General features: G+C 44.3%; 1 protein-coding gene across 2 annotated transcripts; it reads left to right on the top strand.

Annotated features, from left to right (window-relative positions):
* Window positions 1–4867: 4867 nt before the first annotated feature.
* pank4 (pantothenate kinase 4 (inactive)) lies at window positions 4868–15806 on the top strand. 2 transcript variants are annotated; one of them, XM_041034593.1, is made up of 20 exons: window positions 4868–4993; window positions 5450–5532; window positions 5847–6055; window positions 6737–6920; window positions 7481–7573; window positions 7677–7830; window positions 8488–8669; window positions 8914–8995; window positions 9448–9548; window positions 9899–9904; window positions 10695–10850; window positions 11168–11280; window positions 11767–11854; window positions 12168–12319; window positions 12762–12817; window positions 13146–13195; window positions 13334–13438; window positions 13522–13622; window positions 13836–13904; window positions 14045–15806. In XM_041034593.1, exons 1-20 carry the CDS (start codon window positions 4870–4872, stop codon window positions 14292–14294), a joined length of 2358 nt encoding a protein of 785 aa, XP_040890527.1. In that variant the 5' UTR covers window positions 4868–4869; the 3' UTR covers window positions 14295–15806. The 2 variants fall into 2 exon arrangements, with proteins under 2 accessions (XP_040890527.1, XP_040890528.1); XM_041034594.1 differs by lacking the exon at window positions 9899–9904.
* The last annotated feature ends 3390 nt before the right edge of the window (window positions 15807–19196 follow it).

The following is a 19196-nucleotide window of genomic DNA, read 5'->3' as shown; positions in this document are numbered from 1 at the left end:
GGCATCAATTATTGGGCTATTGTAATGAATTTAGTCAACATGAACTGCAGCATCTTTCATAACAGGCCACTTTGTGAGTGTGTTAAGGCTGAGTGCTATCCTCTAGTGGTTAGTTTATGTATGTGCTCCTCTTTGCAGACACCTGAGAATAGATGAATTACTTAATGTAGTTGTAAAATACGAATGTGTTTCTCTTTTGCTTCCCTTTTAGTAGCTTTGAGGTTGTTAATATCTCATTCTATGGTGTCTGACAACATCACACATACATGTGTATAATATATACTTGATCTGCAAATCAAACTGTAGAAAAGTGAGTGAGTTTGTATCATAGACTGTATGGTTTGTATTGTGTTGCCTTCAGGTGCTCATCGTAAATGTCGGCACTGAAGGATACAGTTTTTCCATAATCCCTTGCGGCGATTCAGCCACCCTGGCCGTCGGTCAGGGTGCCGCCTTCTACAGCCATACAATGAGCCACCCTGGCCGTCGGTCAGGGTGCCGCCTTCTACAGCCATACAATGAGCCACCCTGGCCGTCGGTCAGGGTGCCGCCTTCTACAGCCATACAATGAGCCACCCTGGCCGTCGGTCAGGGTGCCGCCTTCTACAGCCATACAATGAGCCACCCTGGCCGTCGGTCAGGGTGCCGCCTTCTACAGCCATACAATGAGCCACCCTGGCCGTCGGTCAGGGTGCCGCCTTCTACAGCCATACAATGAGCCACCCTGGCCGTCGGTCAGGGTGCCGCCTTCTACAGCCATACAATGAGCCACCCTGGCCGTCGGTCAGGGTGCCGCCTTCTACAGCCATACAATGAGCCACCCTGGCCGTCGGTCAGGGTGCCGCCTTCTACAGCCATACAATGAGCCACCCTGGCCGTCGGTCAGGGTGCCGCCTTCTACAGCCATACAATGAGCCACCCTGGCCGTCGGTCAGGGTGCCGCCTTCTACAGCCATACAATGAGCCACCCTGGCCGTCGGTCAGGGTGCCGCCTTCTACAGCCATACAATGAGCCACCCTGGCCGTCGGTCAGGGTGCCGCCTTCTACAGCCATACAATGAGCCACCCTGGCCGTCGGTCAGGGTGCCGCCTTCTACAGCCATACAATGAGCCACCCTGGCCGTCGGTCAGGGTGCCGCCTTCTACAGCCATACAATGAGCCACCCTGGCCGTCGGTCAGGGTGCCGCCTTCTACAGCCATACAATGAGCCACCCTGGCCGTCGGTCAGGGTGCCGCCTTCTACAGCCATACAATGAGCCACCCTGGCCGTCGGTCAGGGTGCCGCCTTCTACAGCCATACAATGAGCCACCCTGGCCGTCGGTCAGGGTGCCGCCTTCTACAGCCATACAATGAGCCACCCTGGCCGTCGGTCAGGGTGCCGCCTTCTACAGCCATACAATGAGCCACCCTGGCCGTCGGTCAGGGTGCCGCCTTCTACAGCCATACAATGAGCCACCCTGGCCGTCGGTCAGGGTGCCGCCTTCTACAGCCATACAATGAGCCACCCTGGCCGTCGGTCAGGGTGCCGCCTTCTACAGCCATACAATGAGCCACCCTGGCCGTCGGTCAGGGTGCCGCCTTCTACAGCCATACAATGAGCCACCCTGGCCGTCGGTCAGGGTGCCGCCTTCTACAGCCATACAATGAGCCACCCTGGCCGTCGGTCAGGGTGCCGCCTTCTACAGCCATACAATGAGCCACCCTGGCCGTCGGTCAGGGTGCCGCCTTCTACAGCCATACAATGAGCCACCCTGGCCGTCGGTCAGGGTGCCGCCTTCTACAGCCATACAATGAGCCACCCTGGCCGTCGGTCAGGGTGCCGCCTTCTACAGCCATACAATGAGCCACCCTGGCCGTCGGTCAGGGTGCCGCCTTCTACAGCCATACAATGAGCCACCCTGGCCGTCGGTCAGGGTGCCGCCTTCTACAGCCATACAATGAGCCACCCTGGCCGTCGGTCAGGGTGCCGCCTTCTACAGCCATACAATGAGCCACCCTGGCCGTCGGTCAGGGTGCCGCCTTCTACAGCCATACAATGAGCCACCCTGGCCGTCGGTCAGGGTGCCGCCTTCTACAGCCATACAATGAGCCACCCTGGCCGTCGGTCAGGGTGCCGCCTTCTACAGCCATACAATGAGCCACCCTGGCCGTCGGTCAGGGTGCCGCCTTCTACAGCCATACAATGAGCCACCCTGGCCGTCGGTCAGGGTGCCGCCTTCTACAGCCATACAATGAGCCACCCTGGCCGTCGGTCAGGGTGCCGCCTTCTACAGCCATACAATGAGCCACCCTGGCCGTCGGTCAGGGTGCCGCCTTCTACAGCCATACAATGAGCCACCCTGGCCGTCGGTCAGGGTGCCGCCTTCTACAGCCATACAATGAGCCACCCTGGCCGTCGGTCAGGGTGCCGCCTTCTACAGCCATACAATGAGCCACCCTGGCCGTCGGTCAGGGTGCCGCCTTCTACAGCCATACAATGAGCCACCCTGGCCGTCGGTCAGGGTGCCGCCTTCTACAGCCATACAATGAGCCACCCTGGCCGTCGGTCAGGGTGCCGCCTTCTACAGCCATACAATGAGCCACCCTGGCCGTCGGTCAGGGTGCCGCCTTCTACAGCCATACAATGAGCCACCCTGGCCGTCGGTCAGGGTGCCGCCTTCTACAGCCATACAATGAGCCACCCTGGCCGTCGGTCAGGGTGCCGCCTTCTACAGCCATACAATGAGCCACCCTGGCCGTCGGTCAGGGTGCCGCCTTCTACAGCCATACAATGAGCCACCCTGGCCGTCGGTCAGGGTGCCGCCTTCTACAGCCATACAATGAGCCACCCTGGCCGTCGGTTTTTCTATGAGGCTGGGGTGCGTGTGTGTTTATATGTAATGAATCTATATGTCTTATCTATATCTAATGTTATTTAGGATATATATATATATATATATATATATATATATATATATATATATATATATATATATATATATATATATATATATATATATATACTCTTTATCTATATCTTATATTGATTTGCTCTATATACACTGATTCTCCAAAAATACACTATCAACACTACTAACTCTCAAAACACCCAACAAACGCAACAAACCGACATACTCTGCAAAGAAAAATTCAAATGACCGCCCCTATACAGAGCTATCCTATCTCTGAACACACTCAATCCCGCCACCTGATTCACATGACAGACCGAATCAATCAGGCGATTGGTATGACGTTCGAAGCACTCACCTGCTTCAAACGTCAGTGACCAAACCACACCTAGGCACAGTGGTTCAATACAACTGCCTCATGAGCTACCGCGCATGTGTCGGAGTCTCGAGCGTTAGAAGACCATCAGTAGGGACGTCTCCCACACTCTTCCAACCTAATCACCACCCTCAGTCAGGGTGCCGTTTCTACATGCATATGCTGGTGGTGCATGCTGGGACATGGGGACGGCGCCAATTTGCCAATTCCCCACACAGTAATATGTTACATCAGGCCTGGACTGGTAATCGGGCATACCGGGCTGATGCCCGCCAGTTTCATAGTGTTGAGCGTGGAAACATGGAGAAGCGGAAGAAAGGAGGTGCGGAGAAGTTGCGGGCTTAAAGATTAAAAAATCTCGCTATAGACGCTGCAAAATGTGTTAAAATAACAGACATATTCTCTGGAGGGGCCGCTGTAGCCTCCACGTCCTCTGCAGCCCAGGTTGAAGGTGAACAGGGAGAGGAGCAGCCAGAGACTGCTGACAGGGAACCCCAGGGACAGAGTGACCAGGGAAGTGTAGCGCAGGCACAGCAGGTAAGCAGGTAGTAATGTTAGGATAATACCGGGACTTTTAGGTGATGGACAGGCATGAGAATCGCTCACCTTTCAGCGAAATTCGCCGTTTTGAAGCCAAAACAGGTGACCTACGTGAATCGTGTAGAATTACATGAGAATGGTGAGCAATGAATAATGTTATTTCCTGTCGCAGCAGTTGCCTTAAGTTGTGTTTTGTTTTTGTTCCGTGCGAGTTTTTTAAAATAATAATGTACCCTAAAGATACTAAATGTTTTGACGGTTTAGATAGTTGCACAGTTTTTCCAGGTAGTTCCAAATATTTTTATTTTTAATTTGGTCTTTTAGGTTTTCTATTTATCACTTAATAAATTGTAATAATCTGTCCCTCTCTTCCTGTCTAGTCAAGCCAGGCTGTTGAGATAGCAGTTGAGGAGAGAGAAGACAGAGTGTTATAATGTTTCTGAAATCTATTCCAAATATTTGAAGCTGTCATTTACTGGGGGCTCTAACTCTCTCCACTTCCAGGTGGACTGCCAGCCAACGTGCTCCTGACCTTGTGTGCAAGATGCATTTAAAATAAAGCATTGAATGTGAAGTTACTGTGAGTTTGCTGGTGGTTTTTTGGGACCTGGGATTTTTCCTTTAAATGTTGCGCCATGGTTTCCCCTAGGCCAAGACGTAACAATAGTAAAATACATTGCTTCGGGGAACACATACATAAATTAGTTCGTTGTGCACCGCTAATTATGAGGGGCCGGTCTAAGCCAAAAATGCCAGGGCCGTTTCTTTTGTCCCAGTCCAGCCCTGCTTGATCCAACCCTTCATTGAAGTTATCAGTTCATTGGGATTACCTAGCTAAAACTGATGCAGTCTAATACAACAGTCCTGCCATAAATCCTCCTTCGTGATGGTAACAGTGTTCAGTTTTCATTGAGACTGTGTTAAAGAGGCGTTGATTCATCTGAATCACATGATAATTATGGACGGAGGACGACGCCCACTCCTCAGACTGTGCGTGAATGCTGATTGGACCGCGGGCGGGACGCACGTACGCCACGCACGCAGCGTCAAATCATTGCCGACCATGGCGGAATGTGGTCGAGTTGACAGCAGCACAAGTAGTCATACCATGGATAAAAGCATTACTCTTCCGCCCGACGAAATATTCCGCAATTTGGAAAACGCAAAGCGGTTCGCAATAGACATAGGTACCTGGGAATATTAACGTTTCTTTTATTTCTTCATTCACTTTTGCTCTAACGCAGCTAATCTCCCTGGTTTCTGGAGCAGCTCTGTCGCAGCCTGATACTATGACAACACATGACTTTAAGTGGAAGTAAACAAGACAAAGCTAATGTTAGCCACATAAATTCGTCTCTATTTTAAATTTGTTTGGCTGCCGTTGTGTTTTTCTGTTTAGCAAGTCGCTCAGAATTATTTTCACCTCGTAAAGCGGACGTGTTCAAACAACCTTCCCAACTTTGACAACTACAGCTGCGTTGGCGTTAGCTGCTAGCTAGCCTGTGTTCATATTTGGTCGTCCCGACTTAAACAAACAGTCAGTGAGTCTGGATCTTAGCGTTAATCCAGGCTGTCACTTGTTTAGCTTCTGCTTTCCAGTGGGTTTCTTATCGCGCACTATCAATGCTGATTTTCTTTAACAGGTGGATCTCTTACAAAGCTTGCCTACTACTCAACTGTGCAACACAAAGTGGCCAAAGTACGATCTTTCGAGCACAGTACTAAGGTAATTGTTATTATTATTACGTTTTTCTCTTTTTTCATTAATTTCTGTAACATCTGTGGCATCATGTTCCTGCCAAGTTTTGCAACATGCGACCGAAATCTTATTAGTCCAAACTGCATGGACAGGGGAAGACTTTATCTCTTAGTGACTTGCATTTTCTGTCTGTTAAAATACCACCATCAACCTATAACTTAATATGTGATAAATAGCTGTGTGACTGTCATGAAAATACACTGGCAGTCTTGCACTGTAGCAGAGGAAATGTCAGTAGCGGGACAGAATGAAGGATTCACCCTTTCTCCTCTGCGTCCCAGGAGGCAGCCAGTGACAAACTGTACGAGATATCAGTGCAGGAGGAGGTCACTGCACGCCTGCACTTTATCAAGTTTGAAAATGCTTACATTGAAACATGCTTGGACTTCATCAAAGACCATCTGGTCAACACGGAAACCAAAGTCATCAAAGCCACCGGTGGAGGGGCACACAAGTTTAAGGAACTCATTGAGAGGAAACTTGGACTCAAGTGAGTGTACACGCCAACCTTATAGTATAGGCAAAAAAACAAATTTATGCCCTGGAACGCAGCTTTTGTCTAATAATGTTCAGTGCCAAACAGCACATATTGCATTTACAGAAGTATAAAACAAAGGGAGGGAAATTTCTGGCATACCCCGGATGACTAAATTGAAATAAACAATGGTGCTCTGATCTATGTACAAAGAAATGTCCTACTTTCTTCCTGTGAAACAGGTTAAATGAGAGCACAGACTTTATTGTTTATGAAACCTTATGAAGACTTTTCTGGTCAAAATGTGCTGCTAACTGCCTTTCCAGCTTTAGTTTCCTCTTTGTTAGTTAACCAAACATGTGAATACAAAAGCTTTCACGTGATGTTTGACTTGTTTGTTGTCTGAATCCATATGGCTTTAGCATTGAGAGCAAAATGTGTAGTTTATTGAGTTTGTCAGTTAAATTTTCCTTTTAGCTCTCAGCACACACACATGACTGCAGACAGTTGCTGTCTAGTAAAATGTTAATGTGTTGTAAAGTGTAAAGTATTGTCAAGTGGAGTTTTCACATTATTCTTAATTACTTACCAGCTGGTGGACGAAACAGCTTCTCTCTTGCTTTAACTTTATTACACATTTGGCTGAGAATGAATTCAAGCTCTCTAATGGGCTCTCTGTGTGTTGCATTGTGGCAGAGTGGACAAAGAGGATGAGATGACCTGCCTTATCAAGGGCTGTAACTTTGTGCTGAGGAACATTCCCCATGAGGCTTTCGTGTACGCCAAGCATGCTGACTCAGAGTTCCGCTTTCAGACGACTCATCCAGATATTTTCCCTTACCTACTTGTAAACATCGGCTCTGGTGTGTCCATAGTCAAGGTAATAACCAAAAAGTAAGGTTTTGTGCTTGGTGTAGGAGGCAGGTTTCCCTGTTAAACAAGATATTTTAATCTGAAGGTTTTCGTAAATGCCTTTAAAGAAAAGGCACCCTGCAACTAGAGGTTCCTTCAGATGACAAACTGTGAGCCAAAGCCTACCTATCTCTCTGTTTCCGGTATGTGAAAGAAAATGTGTTGAATGCAGACCAAACAGTGCCATCATTATAATGTCTGTGCAGCACACTTCATTGTTAACATACTTAAATCTGCAGGATATCATATCACAGCACCAGATGTGAAATCTGTCAAGTACCTTGCACCTCTATCACAACTATCTTTATACAGAGTAAAATGTGTATCAGTTTAGCTCAGGGGCAACATGGTTTGCTCTAAGTTAGCGTTTTAGGCACATGGCTTTGTGTTTTTATCTGTAGTATAGACTATGTAAAAAGCAAGCTTGGCTTTTTCCAGATGACTAAGATTTGCCTAAACAAAGATCCTCTCCTTTCACTGCATTTGATCGCACAAAAATCAACTTCCCATTCACTCCCTCTTCAACAGGTTGAGTCAGAGGACAAATTCGAGCGAATAGGAGGAAGCTCAATAGGTGGAGGGACGTTCTGGGGCCTTGGAGCCTTGCTCACCAAAACAAAGGTAAGATATATAGTAGACTGTAAAAGTTGTTACTTTGAAATCGACCATTAAAGACTGGCCTCTTAGTATAATAATATAATTTGTTCCTTTGGGCATCTTGCAGAGATTTGACGAATTGCTACAGTTGGCCTCAAAAGGGCAGCACACAAGTGTTGACATGCTTGTCAAAGATATCTATGGAGGATCTTACGGGTCTTTGGGCTTGACTGGAGATCTTATTGCAAGCAGTTTTGGGAAGTCCGCTACTGCCGACAAAGGTGACACATGGGCACACTGACTGTATTTGGCTTCCCTGTGGCTTTACCTATGTATGTATATGTATGTCCAGGTTACTGTAATGATTTTGAATTATTTAGAATCTGTGTCTGGAAAATCAAAACAAAACAACAGCATCCTACCCATCCTCTGAGTATCACTCGTGGATTTGAGGTGGCTGCAAAAAATTACTAGCTCATTTGCTGACTTCAGAGGGCAGCAGCTGTAGTCAGCTTGGATCCATGGTGGGTAAAATCTATTCCAGTGGTGACCAGGTTTCAGTTTAGACTATAACAGAATTTCCATTGAAACTCAGACCATTCCTGCAGTGTAATCCACTTCTTTACTGCCCATCCATATGCTCAGAATATCGCAAACAGCCATACTGTCACCAACAAATGGCAAGGTACACTACTTGATTTCCTCTCACCCAGATCTAATGCAGCTTGGCTCGCTCCCGGTGCTGCATTTGAATGAGCCATTGTTGAGCCTTTACTTTAGTTTCAGGTTAAAAATATGGAACATGATTTTGATAGTGATGTCTCTAAGTGTTGAATTGTTGTCCCAATGCTCGTATAATCAGAAATAAAAAAAAAACATTATTGTGACATTGTTTATTCATTTCAGAGGTCAGCCTTTAACTCAGTTCTCAATTGCAGAGTTTTCTAAAGAAGACATGGCCAAGAGCCTACTCCATATGATCAGCAACGACATCGGGCAGCTGGCCTGCCTGTATGCCAAGCTCCACAACCTGTCCAGAGTGTACTTTGGAGGCTTCTTCATTCGGGGACACCCTGTCACCATGCACACAATCACCTACAGCATCAACTTCTTCACAAAGGCAAGGCCTCTTCCTCTGCTGACACAAAACCAAACAAAAAATCCCCCAAACATGATGACTGCCAGATTAAATTACTTAGTAAACACAGTGTGTCCTTGTGTTCTACAAGAATTCCCCATTATGTTTTAAAATTTCTTTTCTCCGCTGTTTCTGCATTTAGTGCTGAGCTTGGGTTTTTATCAGCTGAACTTTCACCTACAAGCCTGAAATTTATGTTATTGCTTCTTTCTTCTTGTGGTTGTAGGGTGAAGTCCAGGCCTTGTTCTTGAGACATGAAGGCTATCTCGGGGCCATTGGAGCATTTCTTAAAGGAGCAGAGGAAGATAGTAAGAAAAAAAAAATTACATATACCTGCTCACACACATTATGCAAGTCCTCCCTCGTTAGGGCTGACTAAAAACATGTAGTTTGACTGGACGCAGATTCTTGCATGAAGTTTTCACTGACATCAGGGAATAAAATCCCTGGAGTTCTGTTGTGAAACTGCTGAACCTCCTGTTTCAGTGACAGTCTGTCCTTAACATAAGCACATTTAAGTAACTGCCATGGCAGAATAACAAAGACCAATAACACACTAAAACTGGTTTGAAAATAACTGAAGTGAAATAATCAGAAAATGTAAAATGTAAAATGTACTGTTATATTACAGCGGTCAAAACTTGCTTGCAAATGTGGCACCAAATATTTTTAAACATTAACCTTAAACAAAAATAAAATGTACTATATTGCACATTTACACCAAAAGAATATATCACAGTTTTGTTTTTCTCTCCTCCAGATCCAAACCAGTACAGCTGGGGTGAGAATTATGCTGGAAGCTCAGGGCTGATGAGCGTTTCTCCAGATATGAATCCCATGCAACGTGCTCGTAGTGGAACGGTGAGTCTTCACAGGAAGTAAAAGAATGATCAGATATGAAGACCTGAAACAGGGCCATGCACCACAGTGCGCCACTTCAAACCTCATGACCTGCTTTCACTCTGTTGATGGTTCATTGCTTTTTATTTCCTCCAACCTTGTTCAGTCAAACTTCTGATATTGTTGTTTCTTTACACTTTATTTCACATTTTTATTTTTGAACTTCTCTATGGAAATACCACCACCACTGTCCTCACTGAATCCACAAGCATCATATAAAGACATTCATCACATCAGTCTTTTCAGTCTGATAATCTTTGTTTTCATTTCCTCTCCACACATTCTTCTGTCTACCAAACCCTCTCCTTCAGTTTCCTGTAAGTACCTCCGCCCGCTTCACTTGTGTGCACTGGTTTGATGACATACTGTTCTTACACACAGTGCCCTCTCTAGCTGTAACCGCTCAACTTAAGCCAGGCATTCACTGGTGTGTTCACTTGCACAAGGACAAGAGCAGGTTTTTTTTTACTTTAGCTTTGCAAATTATCCTGCTGCTGTTTTGTCTCTTTATTAAATTATTTTTGGTTAAATCAAATTATATAAAGATGGAAAAGGATATGGTTTGATATTGAGCCAATAACAGTGTGAACTTTGTTTTGTTTTTTTTTGTTATTTCCTGTTATGATACTCTGAGCATGCAGGCGTCTATAGAACACCAGGAGCTGTTAACCACCAACTCACCTGCTTTTTTTCTCTGGCTTTCATTAACTAGTATTAATTAGTGCAAACTGGCAGAGTGCAATGCAGGTCTGCAAATGAAATATTAGCTTACTTTTGGTGAACTATCACTCACAAAACCTTCCACAGATGCAGCATTTCTTTTAAAAACAGCTGACCACCTTTAACGGACTGTTGGTTGTGTTCCCAGTTAATGAATCTGCTGGTTCTCACCGGCCCTTAGGATTAAATCCTGCTAGAACCTTCCCTCTTGTTTCTTCCTCACTGCATCTTCTTTTCACCATTCTTGTTGTGCCAATTAGGAAAAAATACAAACAAAACTATCATCCTTTAGAAGAGTGATAACTGGAGTAGGCCTTGACATTTGAGAAGCTGGAAAAGACACTGATCTGACAGACAGCATATGTCCTCTCTGTCTCTTGTGTCCAGTTTGACATGTTGGAGATGGACCGTCTGGAGAGGCAGCTGGTGAATCTGCCTCTGCTGCAGGACCCTTCCTCTTACATCCCTGACACTGTGGACCTCACAGAAGATGCTCTGGCTCGCGAGTACTGGCTCTACTGCTTCGAGGAGGCCCTAGACGGGGTAGGACTGGCTGTTCTTGTTTCAGAATATTAAATCAAGGTCTGAAATGAAGACGTGCCACACAGAAATTACTGGCAAACTTTCTCCTCTAAGAAAGTTTTGAACTGTGAATCTGTGATGCATTTCTGGTGGGCGGCTCCTCCGATGGCTTTATGTCTGCATGATATTAAAATGGAGGAACAAATGACAAAGTGTTTGGCTCACAGCGAAAGTTAACACTCCCTGTTGACATCATGGACTGCTATGAGGCTAGAGGTTGTGTGTCAGAGGCTGTGAACGTGGCTGATTGCTGTTCTCGTTTTTTTTTTTCGGAGCAGGTGGTTAAGAGAGCTGTAGCGAGCCAGCCTGACATACCCGAGGCAACCGAGCGAGCCGAGAAGTTCCGTCAGAAATACAGACACAAGCTTCAGACGCTCCGCCACCAGCCATTGTAAGAACTGTCTCTGCCTCTGCTCGCGTCGCCTTTTCTGTCAGACCCACAGGTTGCTTTTAGTAGACTAAAACTCAACTCCTTTCTTCATTGTCTGCATTAGTTTCATGTCTTCATACCTGCTGTAACTGCCCACGTGCTCTGTCAATGAAAAGGGGAATTTTGATGTTAATTCTGTTTACTGTTTCGGTTCTTAGGAATGGGGTGCAGTGCGTAAGTGCGTATGAGTTGTATTAATTGTGCCAGTGATTTAGCAGATTAAAGTGCAGTGAGATCAGAGCGGTGGACGTGTAAGTTATCGTTAAAGAATGACAGATCTTAAGAAACTAGTGCCATGTCTCAGTGCAGAGGTCTTTTTGACATGGTTTTTATAACACTATGTCAACACTGTTGTCTCTATGACAACAACATGCATCTACTGCCCAAGCCCCATTATGTGTATGTGTTTCTCTCTGGCTAATGTAGAGTGCTTCTCTTCTCACCTAGTGCTTATGGATCCCTCACTGTCAGAAGTCTTTTAGACACGAGGGAACACTGTTTAAACGAGTTCAACTTTCCTGATCCCTACTCTAAGGTCTGAGTGAAATCTATCAACCTTTTTTTGTTTTCTTTTTTTTTTTTTTTTTTGTGTGTGTGTTCTTTCCGTGTGCTACACAGGTGGTTCGGCCCTCACTGATCCATTTTGTGAATTTGTTACCATTTCATGTTTTCATACGATTTGTTTCCACCTGATACATGTAGGCAGTACATGGGTCTTTAACATATTCCTAAGTTGTTTTAACGTTACCACTTAAAAAAAAAAAAAAACATTTCTGATTGCAACTAGACGGCCAGGCTTTTATTTCATGGTGAACTGGAAGCTGTATCATATCTCTGTCGTATTGCAGATTAAACAGAAGGAGAATGACCTCGCTCTCAAGTACTACCAGAAGGCAGTGAAGTCCCTGGAGGAGTTGAGCTGGGAGCAGAGACAGTTTGCGCTGGTCAGGGGCGTCCTGGCTGGGAATGTCTTCGACTGGGGAGCCAAGGCTGTGTCAGAGTAAGTAGAGTTAACACCTTTCGTACCCTGTGAGCAGCCTGGTCCATTGGTCGTTCTGTTCTGGTCGATTGTGGGTGTAGTGAGAGAGGCTCTGGTTGCATATTGTGTATTTTCATGGTGCTGCAGTGTGAAGCAGGGCGTTTTTCACTGCTTTGGTAGTGGTAGTGTTTGGTAGTGTGCCAGTAACTGCCAAAGGTCAGCCAGCTTTTTTTTTTTTGGACAGAACTGCCCTGGCAGCTCAGAAAATGAATTCATCTTGTTTATCATAGTGTTTATATTGGGAACATATAAACCACCTTTTTATATTTGCAGGCAAGGTTGCAGTGGCTGGTAAATCCTAACAGTCTAGTTTCTTTGCTTTGTACACCATGATCCAGAAACATACCTGCCTAATGTTTGTATTGATGGTACTTTTGTGTATTTTGTCTCGTCTGTCACGCAGCGTCCTGGAATCTGATCCTGAGTTTGGGTTTGAGGAGGCTAAACGACAGTTGGAAGGTATCAGTGGACCTCTCTTTAACGGGGTGTCTACACAGGAGGTGCAGTGTGAGCAGCAGCGTATCTGTTCTGTCAGATGCGACACAAAATATTGGGTCTGAGATTCTCTGTGTGTAGACACGACATAAGCCTGTTTCTTTGCCGCTGTCCAACCCCTGCTGTTAAGACGTTTGACACACAGACAGACATCAGACCTTCCTCTGTGCTTTCACATCTTATACATACATCTTAAACACTTTTTTAAATATTAATAACTATGGAGAAAATTGTCAGAATTGTCAAACTGAGGGATTTTAGGAATGACTCTGCGTTTCTTCTCCCCTCTCAGAGCGGCCATGGCTTGTTGATTCCTATGACCAGTGGCTGGAGAGACTAAAGGTCAGACTCTTTATCCGCTTTTTCGTTTCTGTGGGAACATCGATAACATCTTTTTCACAGACTTACGATAGTGTTTCTGTGTTGTGTGCTCTTGACGATTAGTGCTTGAATACAATCCATCCTGGTTTTCTCTTGCAGGGTCCTCCTCATAAGTGTGCCTTGTTTTTCGTAGATAATAGTGGAGTAGACATCATTCTAGGGGTGATGCCTTTTGTCAGAGAGCTTCTCTCTCGCGGAACAGAGGTAAGGTATTGCGACAACATCATTTAAAAAAATATTACATTTGATGAAGTGTTACTTCACCTCTACTATCCATCTATCTTCAGGTTGTGTTGGCCAGCAACTCTGGTCCAGCTTTGAATGACGTAACAAACGGTGAACTGCAAATATTGGTCGAAAGAATCGCTGCCATGGATCCGGTGATTCAGTGAGTATTGATGAAGGTTTTTAGAAACACACAAGGACAAACTGCTGTTGAAAGTGTAAAGTTTAAACTACAAATAAAGAACACAACTAATATCATCTTATTTTATTTCCTGAATAACTTCTAAAATACAAATTTCTATGTCTTATCTTGTGACTCACACTTAAAAAAAAACTGAATAACATCTTCAGTGAACTGTTGTCTGTTGTTGTGCAGGGCTGGTCTGAAGGAGGACAGGTTGACGCTGGTCCAGAGTGGTTCCAGTTCTCCCTGCCTTGATCTGAGGTGGGTTATTTGGCATTTTTAAAGCCTGAAGTCCGAGCACCTAGTGAGGAGTTCATTAGATGTACCATAATATGTACCATAACATTCGAGCAGCAGAGATGCTTACGTGTTTTATTTTATCTACCTCTGCCGTTCCTCAGCCGTTTGGACAAAGTGCTGGCGATGGTGGTGCGAGAGCGGCAAACCGACCTGGTGATCATCGAGGGAATGGGCCGAGCCATTCACACCAACTACTACGCCATGCTCAGCTGCGAGAGCCTCAAGATGGCCGTCATCAAGAACTCATGGCTGGCCGACCGGCTGGGAGGGAAGCTCTTCAGCGTGGTCTTCAAGTACGAGGTACCGGCTGGGAAACCCAGCCAGGACTCTGAGGCGCTGACGCCCTCCTGAGTGAGACAGTGCTCGCGTTTCAGAAGGACAGAACATGGATGTTGAGTGACCGGAGGGGATTAGCTGGAGCTCTGAATGTAAGGGTGACGATTGTATACTGCCACTGAGTGAGTGACTGTACAGCTGATTGTAACATTTAGTTTAAAGGTGATCTTTTGTAGAGAGGTTATCATTTTATTTTAAAACGTTATTGATTTTAGTGCGGGTTTCATAAAGAAAATTATGGTTGCTTTCTTGCGGGTCTCTGTCCATAATCCTGTACAATGACTTGGTTTGCCACCGTCATCACTGCCGGTTGATCTCATTTTGCACCTGGAGTATGAAATTTGTGACTGGCTGGGTTCAGTACATTTTAACAGACTCTTGTGACAGATGAGATCTTCAGCTTGTAGGAAAATGAATCATAAACAAAAGTTTATTTAAACAAAAAAAAAAAAATAATCAGCATCAGTCGTTAACATGCTGCCAACGCACGGCACTGTGCACCAATTTGGACAAATGAGATTGTTTGGCGCGTGAGTGTGTGTGCGTGTGTGTATTACGGAGAGAGAGAGAGAGAGCCACGGGAGTAATTAGAGCTTTTAGCAGTAACACATTTCACAGAAAGTGTATTTAATGTGCCTTGAGGTTGATGTGATAAAAGCATCATTCAGTCAAACTGCTTTGAATTCCTGTTGAAGAGTACGATACTGCACAAATATCTGCTTTTGTTTCCCGGCAGTCTCACGCCACAGACCTGGAAGAATCCATGGATTGCCTGTGTGTCATGCCTGCCAGTGAATGAGCTGATATTAAGAAATGAATCACTGTCACTGTCACTTGTGTAGCTGTTAAAGTGGCATCAGGGAAAATGTTTGATCAGTGAGAGAAAGCTGCACTTTATCACAGAGAGATTGAAGAAAATTTGGTCGCGTTCCTCCACAAGGTGGCAGTATCCTACCGTGTTGTGTGTTTTTAAAATCTCTCACATCTTTCCCAAGGTGCTTGGTGTCAAAACTAACACTTCATATTTCAGGTCAGATATTCTAAACTGTCTCCGATCAAAGCATCACATGGAGCTTATTGTCACTGAGCTGGCCGTGGCATCAGCCCGTGGATTCACTGTAATTAACATGTACAGGTACACGCTGTGATCCATCCCAAAATCCAAAATGCAACTGTTTGAAGGCAATAATACTGCAGCACGTAGTTGTAACAAACATTAAACACTGTGTGATTGTGAAGTGGCTGTATTGATAACTTCATCTTAAATATATGAAATCAAGGCGGGAGCAGATTTGTAAAAAACTTAGTGTGAAAATATTTTCCAAAGTCACAGTTGCTTGTGGACTCACATTGCAATATTGTATGTGTTATTTGTACATATATGTGATATATACAACTGTGTGTGTGTGTGTGTGAGTGTGTGTGTGTGTATATAAAATTCATTTGCATCACTTCAGTTAAGCACACCAAGCACAATTTTGTGTATTATTCTCCTGACAATCAATTTTAATTAAATGGTTAAAACTTTTAGTTTTATTCTCTTTGTGTGTGTGTGTGTGTGTGTTCATTTCAGTTTAGGGATGTGTCAGGGGAGTTTGCAGCCGTGTGGAGAAATAGGGAGAGTTGAGAGTTGCCCCATATTAAAAAATCGCACTTGCCCCTGGCAGTATATAAGCTCGACACCCTGGTATGTGGTGGTTGGTGCCTGCTGGGGAGCTGCGAGCTGATAATGCATGAGGAGGCTTGGCAGGGGGTCCTCCTGCTTCTCCTCGCTCATCACTCCCGACTGCCAAAACACACTCACCAGTTCTGTGAGACGCCCTCGAGGATTTAGTGACATCTGCATATAAGGTCTGCTATGTTTTGTTGTAGCTACAGTTTTGTTGTTATATGTTTTTCTGTCTTTACGATATCCAGTGTGGACAGTAACATTTCTGTTTCCAGTGTCAGTGCCCAGGGACGGCACAGGCCTTTAAAAGACCCTTCAGCCCTCCAACAGAAGAGCGAGACACCCAGACCGGTGAACCAGAGCTCTCAGGTGCAACTGGATGGCAATACTAACATTACAGTGAGTATGACGATGATCAGGAGAAAAAAAAAACAAAAAAAAACACATGATCAGGAGCTCCCGGTTTTAAATTGAGCTCTGTGTCTTTTCAGCGGGAAATGTTGACAGTGACTTCAAACAGAAGCTCTGGCCCAGGGGCCCAAGGAGTCATCAGTCCCCTACTGTGCGTGGTAGGCCTGTTTGATAACCCATCACGGGTACACATTAGTCCAACGCTTTGGTTTATGAGCAAATACAAACTAATGACATTCCCATCGGCCTCAGCTGTACTTTGTGTTTAGTCCTAATTAGCAAATGTTTGCATGCTAACAAGCCAAACTAAGACGGTGAACATGGTAAACATTATACCCGCGAAACATCAGCATGTTAGCATTCTGACATTAGCATTCCACTCAAAGCAACACCGTGCCTTGGTGTGCAGCCTCACAGAGCTGTTAGCATAGTGGCAGACTCCTAGTTCTGTTTGGAAGTAGACTGACACTGAAAATAATCACATACGCGTGTAAACACATTACAGTCGGAATTTACTTTTCTCAGTCACTCGTTTTTAAACCCCTCGCCGTCTGAATGTGCCGAGAATGTGGCACAAGGTTACAGTTTCCATAGACCTGCTTCTGAATCTGCAGTGGGACAGACCGCTCGTTGCATGTTTTCTGTATAACTTTCTAATTATAGGCAAGGCTCATAATGCACTGATACCAGAGGCCCTGAGAAAACAGTGCAGCATTGACTATAACTGTTTGCATAACACCAATTACTGTAGTTACAGTAAACAACAATTCTAAAAGAGGCTTTTTCTTGAGCTTTGAATTCAACACATGGTAGCTGAACCTTTTGTGGATTCTGAGTAACAATAACATCAATTTGATTGGTCAGGTGACCGGTAATTTGTGTATCACCTTTTTTTAGATACGTGTAAATACAGTGAGTTTGTCTTATGTCTCCAGAGTAATTTGTAATAACTTCTTCCTCGCAGTTTTGGGTGTTTTTGGTCAAATAGACTTAATGTGTCACTGTACTCACTGTACTGAGATGTTCAAATGATAAAGTCATAAAATGGCCTGCAAATAGGCAACACTCCTCTGGACCTAACTGTGATATTAAACATTAACTTATATAAAAATGGAGGGTGTTACAAGACATTAGAGATCCTGGAATTGTTGGACTCTTTTCTTTTTTTTTTCCCAGTAAGTTTGTTTGAGTTTGTATTTCATGTGACTACCACTGACAGAACCTGCATATTCCAACCATTGATCAATTAAGTATTTAGATTTATCTGATTGTTTGCTACAGTTTTCATTTACCCTGAATCATAGCACATTAGGGTGTTACAACTGACTCAGGTTGGTGGGAGGTATTTGTCTTGTGCAGTCAGCCTGTCTTAAGTGGTAGTTTTTATTTTTTTGGTGGCAATAAATACGCTAAAGATAATCCTCAATCCAATTTGTAATTCTTCTTATGTGCTTATTTTCCTTTCAAATAGAGTCACAGTGTGTACTGTACATGTATATACACGTATTAAGTTTTCAAAATTAGCTGCGCTACTCCGCAGTCTCTCCACGTACCCCCTGTCAACTGCAGAAGTACCCTCTGTTGGAAATCATCAACTGATCTGTCGTAACAGACCCCACCCACATGCATTTCAAGTGGAGAAACCTGCAGCTACTGTTCTGCAGAATCCAGACCTGTGGGAATAAATTTGTAAAAAGAAAAAAACAAAAAAAAAAAACCCCCCTCTGTCTTCTGTCACACAGACGCTACAGGGGTCCCATTCAAATACTATCTCGTACTTCACAGAACTGTTGATATCCTGCTCAGATGTGCCTGACAGAGGCTGTAAGCATGAAGCAATATATGGAAATTTCAACCTGAGACAGGAGCTAAAAAAAAATCAGTGTTTTAATGTGTTGTTAAATACCAAGAATAGTGACTGGAGGATCAGCGTGCCAACCGGCTTTCTGTTGGTTTGTGCTGTTCCCAGTAAACAGATGAGAGATACGTGGATGAATAACCAAACATGTTTTTATGTGTGTGTGCAACAAATAAAAATAAAGCCACATGCGCAGTTTTATTCAGAGAGTCACAATTGGACCCTTCACAAAGTGAGATGTTTGAGCACTCAAGACTAATTTCTAAAGGCATTTTGAATTTTAGTCTGTTATCTTCTTTCAGCAGACTCAAGTCCCACTGTGTCACACTCACACTTCACTAAGTGGCTTGTCAACATTGTTTGTATTCAAACCAAATGAATATAAAGCTTGTTCATTGGCTTCAATAATACCAACAAATGCTTTTTTTTTTTTTTCATGGCGGACACACAAAGCAAAATAACAGACTGAAATTCTAAATGTCACCCAATTCCCTTAAGTGATTTATACACAATCACTCTCCGAATATACAGGATTCAATCTGTCTACACACACAACGGGCTCATAGAGTAGATTTAGAATTCGTCTCGCTGGCCCTTTGCGGTCAGCTGAGTTTGTGAGACTGACGAAGAACAAGCCATGAAAAATGCAGTTACAGGGTTTCACTGCAGAGGATTTCCACCAAATAAAAAACACACTACGTATTGTTGCTGAAGGTGTTACTGCAGGTTATGGTCTGTTTACTCAGAAAACTTGAAGCACTTATTGTTTTGTTTTTTTTTTCATAAATTGGGGAATAATTAATGACTTCTGTTAAATGAGTTTAGAAATAGAAACCGTTTCACTTTCACAAGTGTGACACAAACTGCAGAAGCCAAAAGTATGTGGACACCTGAACATTAAACCCATTTTAGAACCTCTCATTCCAAAAACCACGGGCATTAATTTACTGCTATAAAAGCCCCCACTCTTCTTGGCAGA

Source organism: Toxotes jaculatrix, chromosome 3 (assembly GCF_017976425.1).
Source record: "Toxotes jaculatrix isolate fToxJac2 chromosome 3, fToxJac2.pri, whole genome shotgun sequence".
Taxonomy (NCBI): Eukaryota; Metazoa; Chordata; class Actinopteri; family Toxotidae; genus Toxotes; species Toxotes jaculatrix.
The sequence above is the reverse complement of the archived record's forward strand: the minus strand, read 5'-3'. Positions and strand labels throughout refer to the sequence as shown.

Excerpts from the sequence above, each read along its gene's own strand:
- pank4 (XM_041034593.1), top strand. The coding sequence starts at position 4,870 with ATGGCGGAATGTGGTCGAGTTGACAGCAGCACAAGTAGTCATACCATG. Across the intron at positions 4,994-5,449 it reads GCGGTTCGCAATAGACATAG|GTGGATCTCTTACAAAGCTT; the intron begins GTACCTGGGAAT and ends TTTCTTTAACAG. Across the intron at positions 12,320-12,761 it reads GGAGCCAAGGCTGTGTCAGA|CGTCCTGGAATCTGATCCTG; the intron begins GTAAGTAGAGTT and ends TCTGTCACGCAG.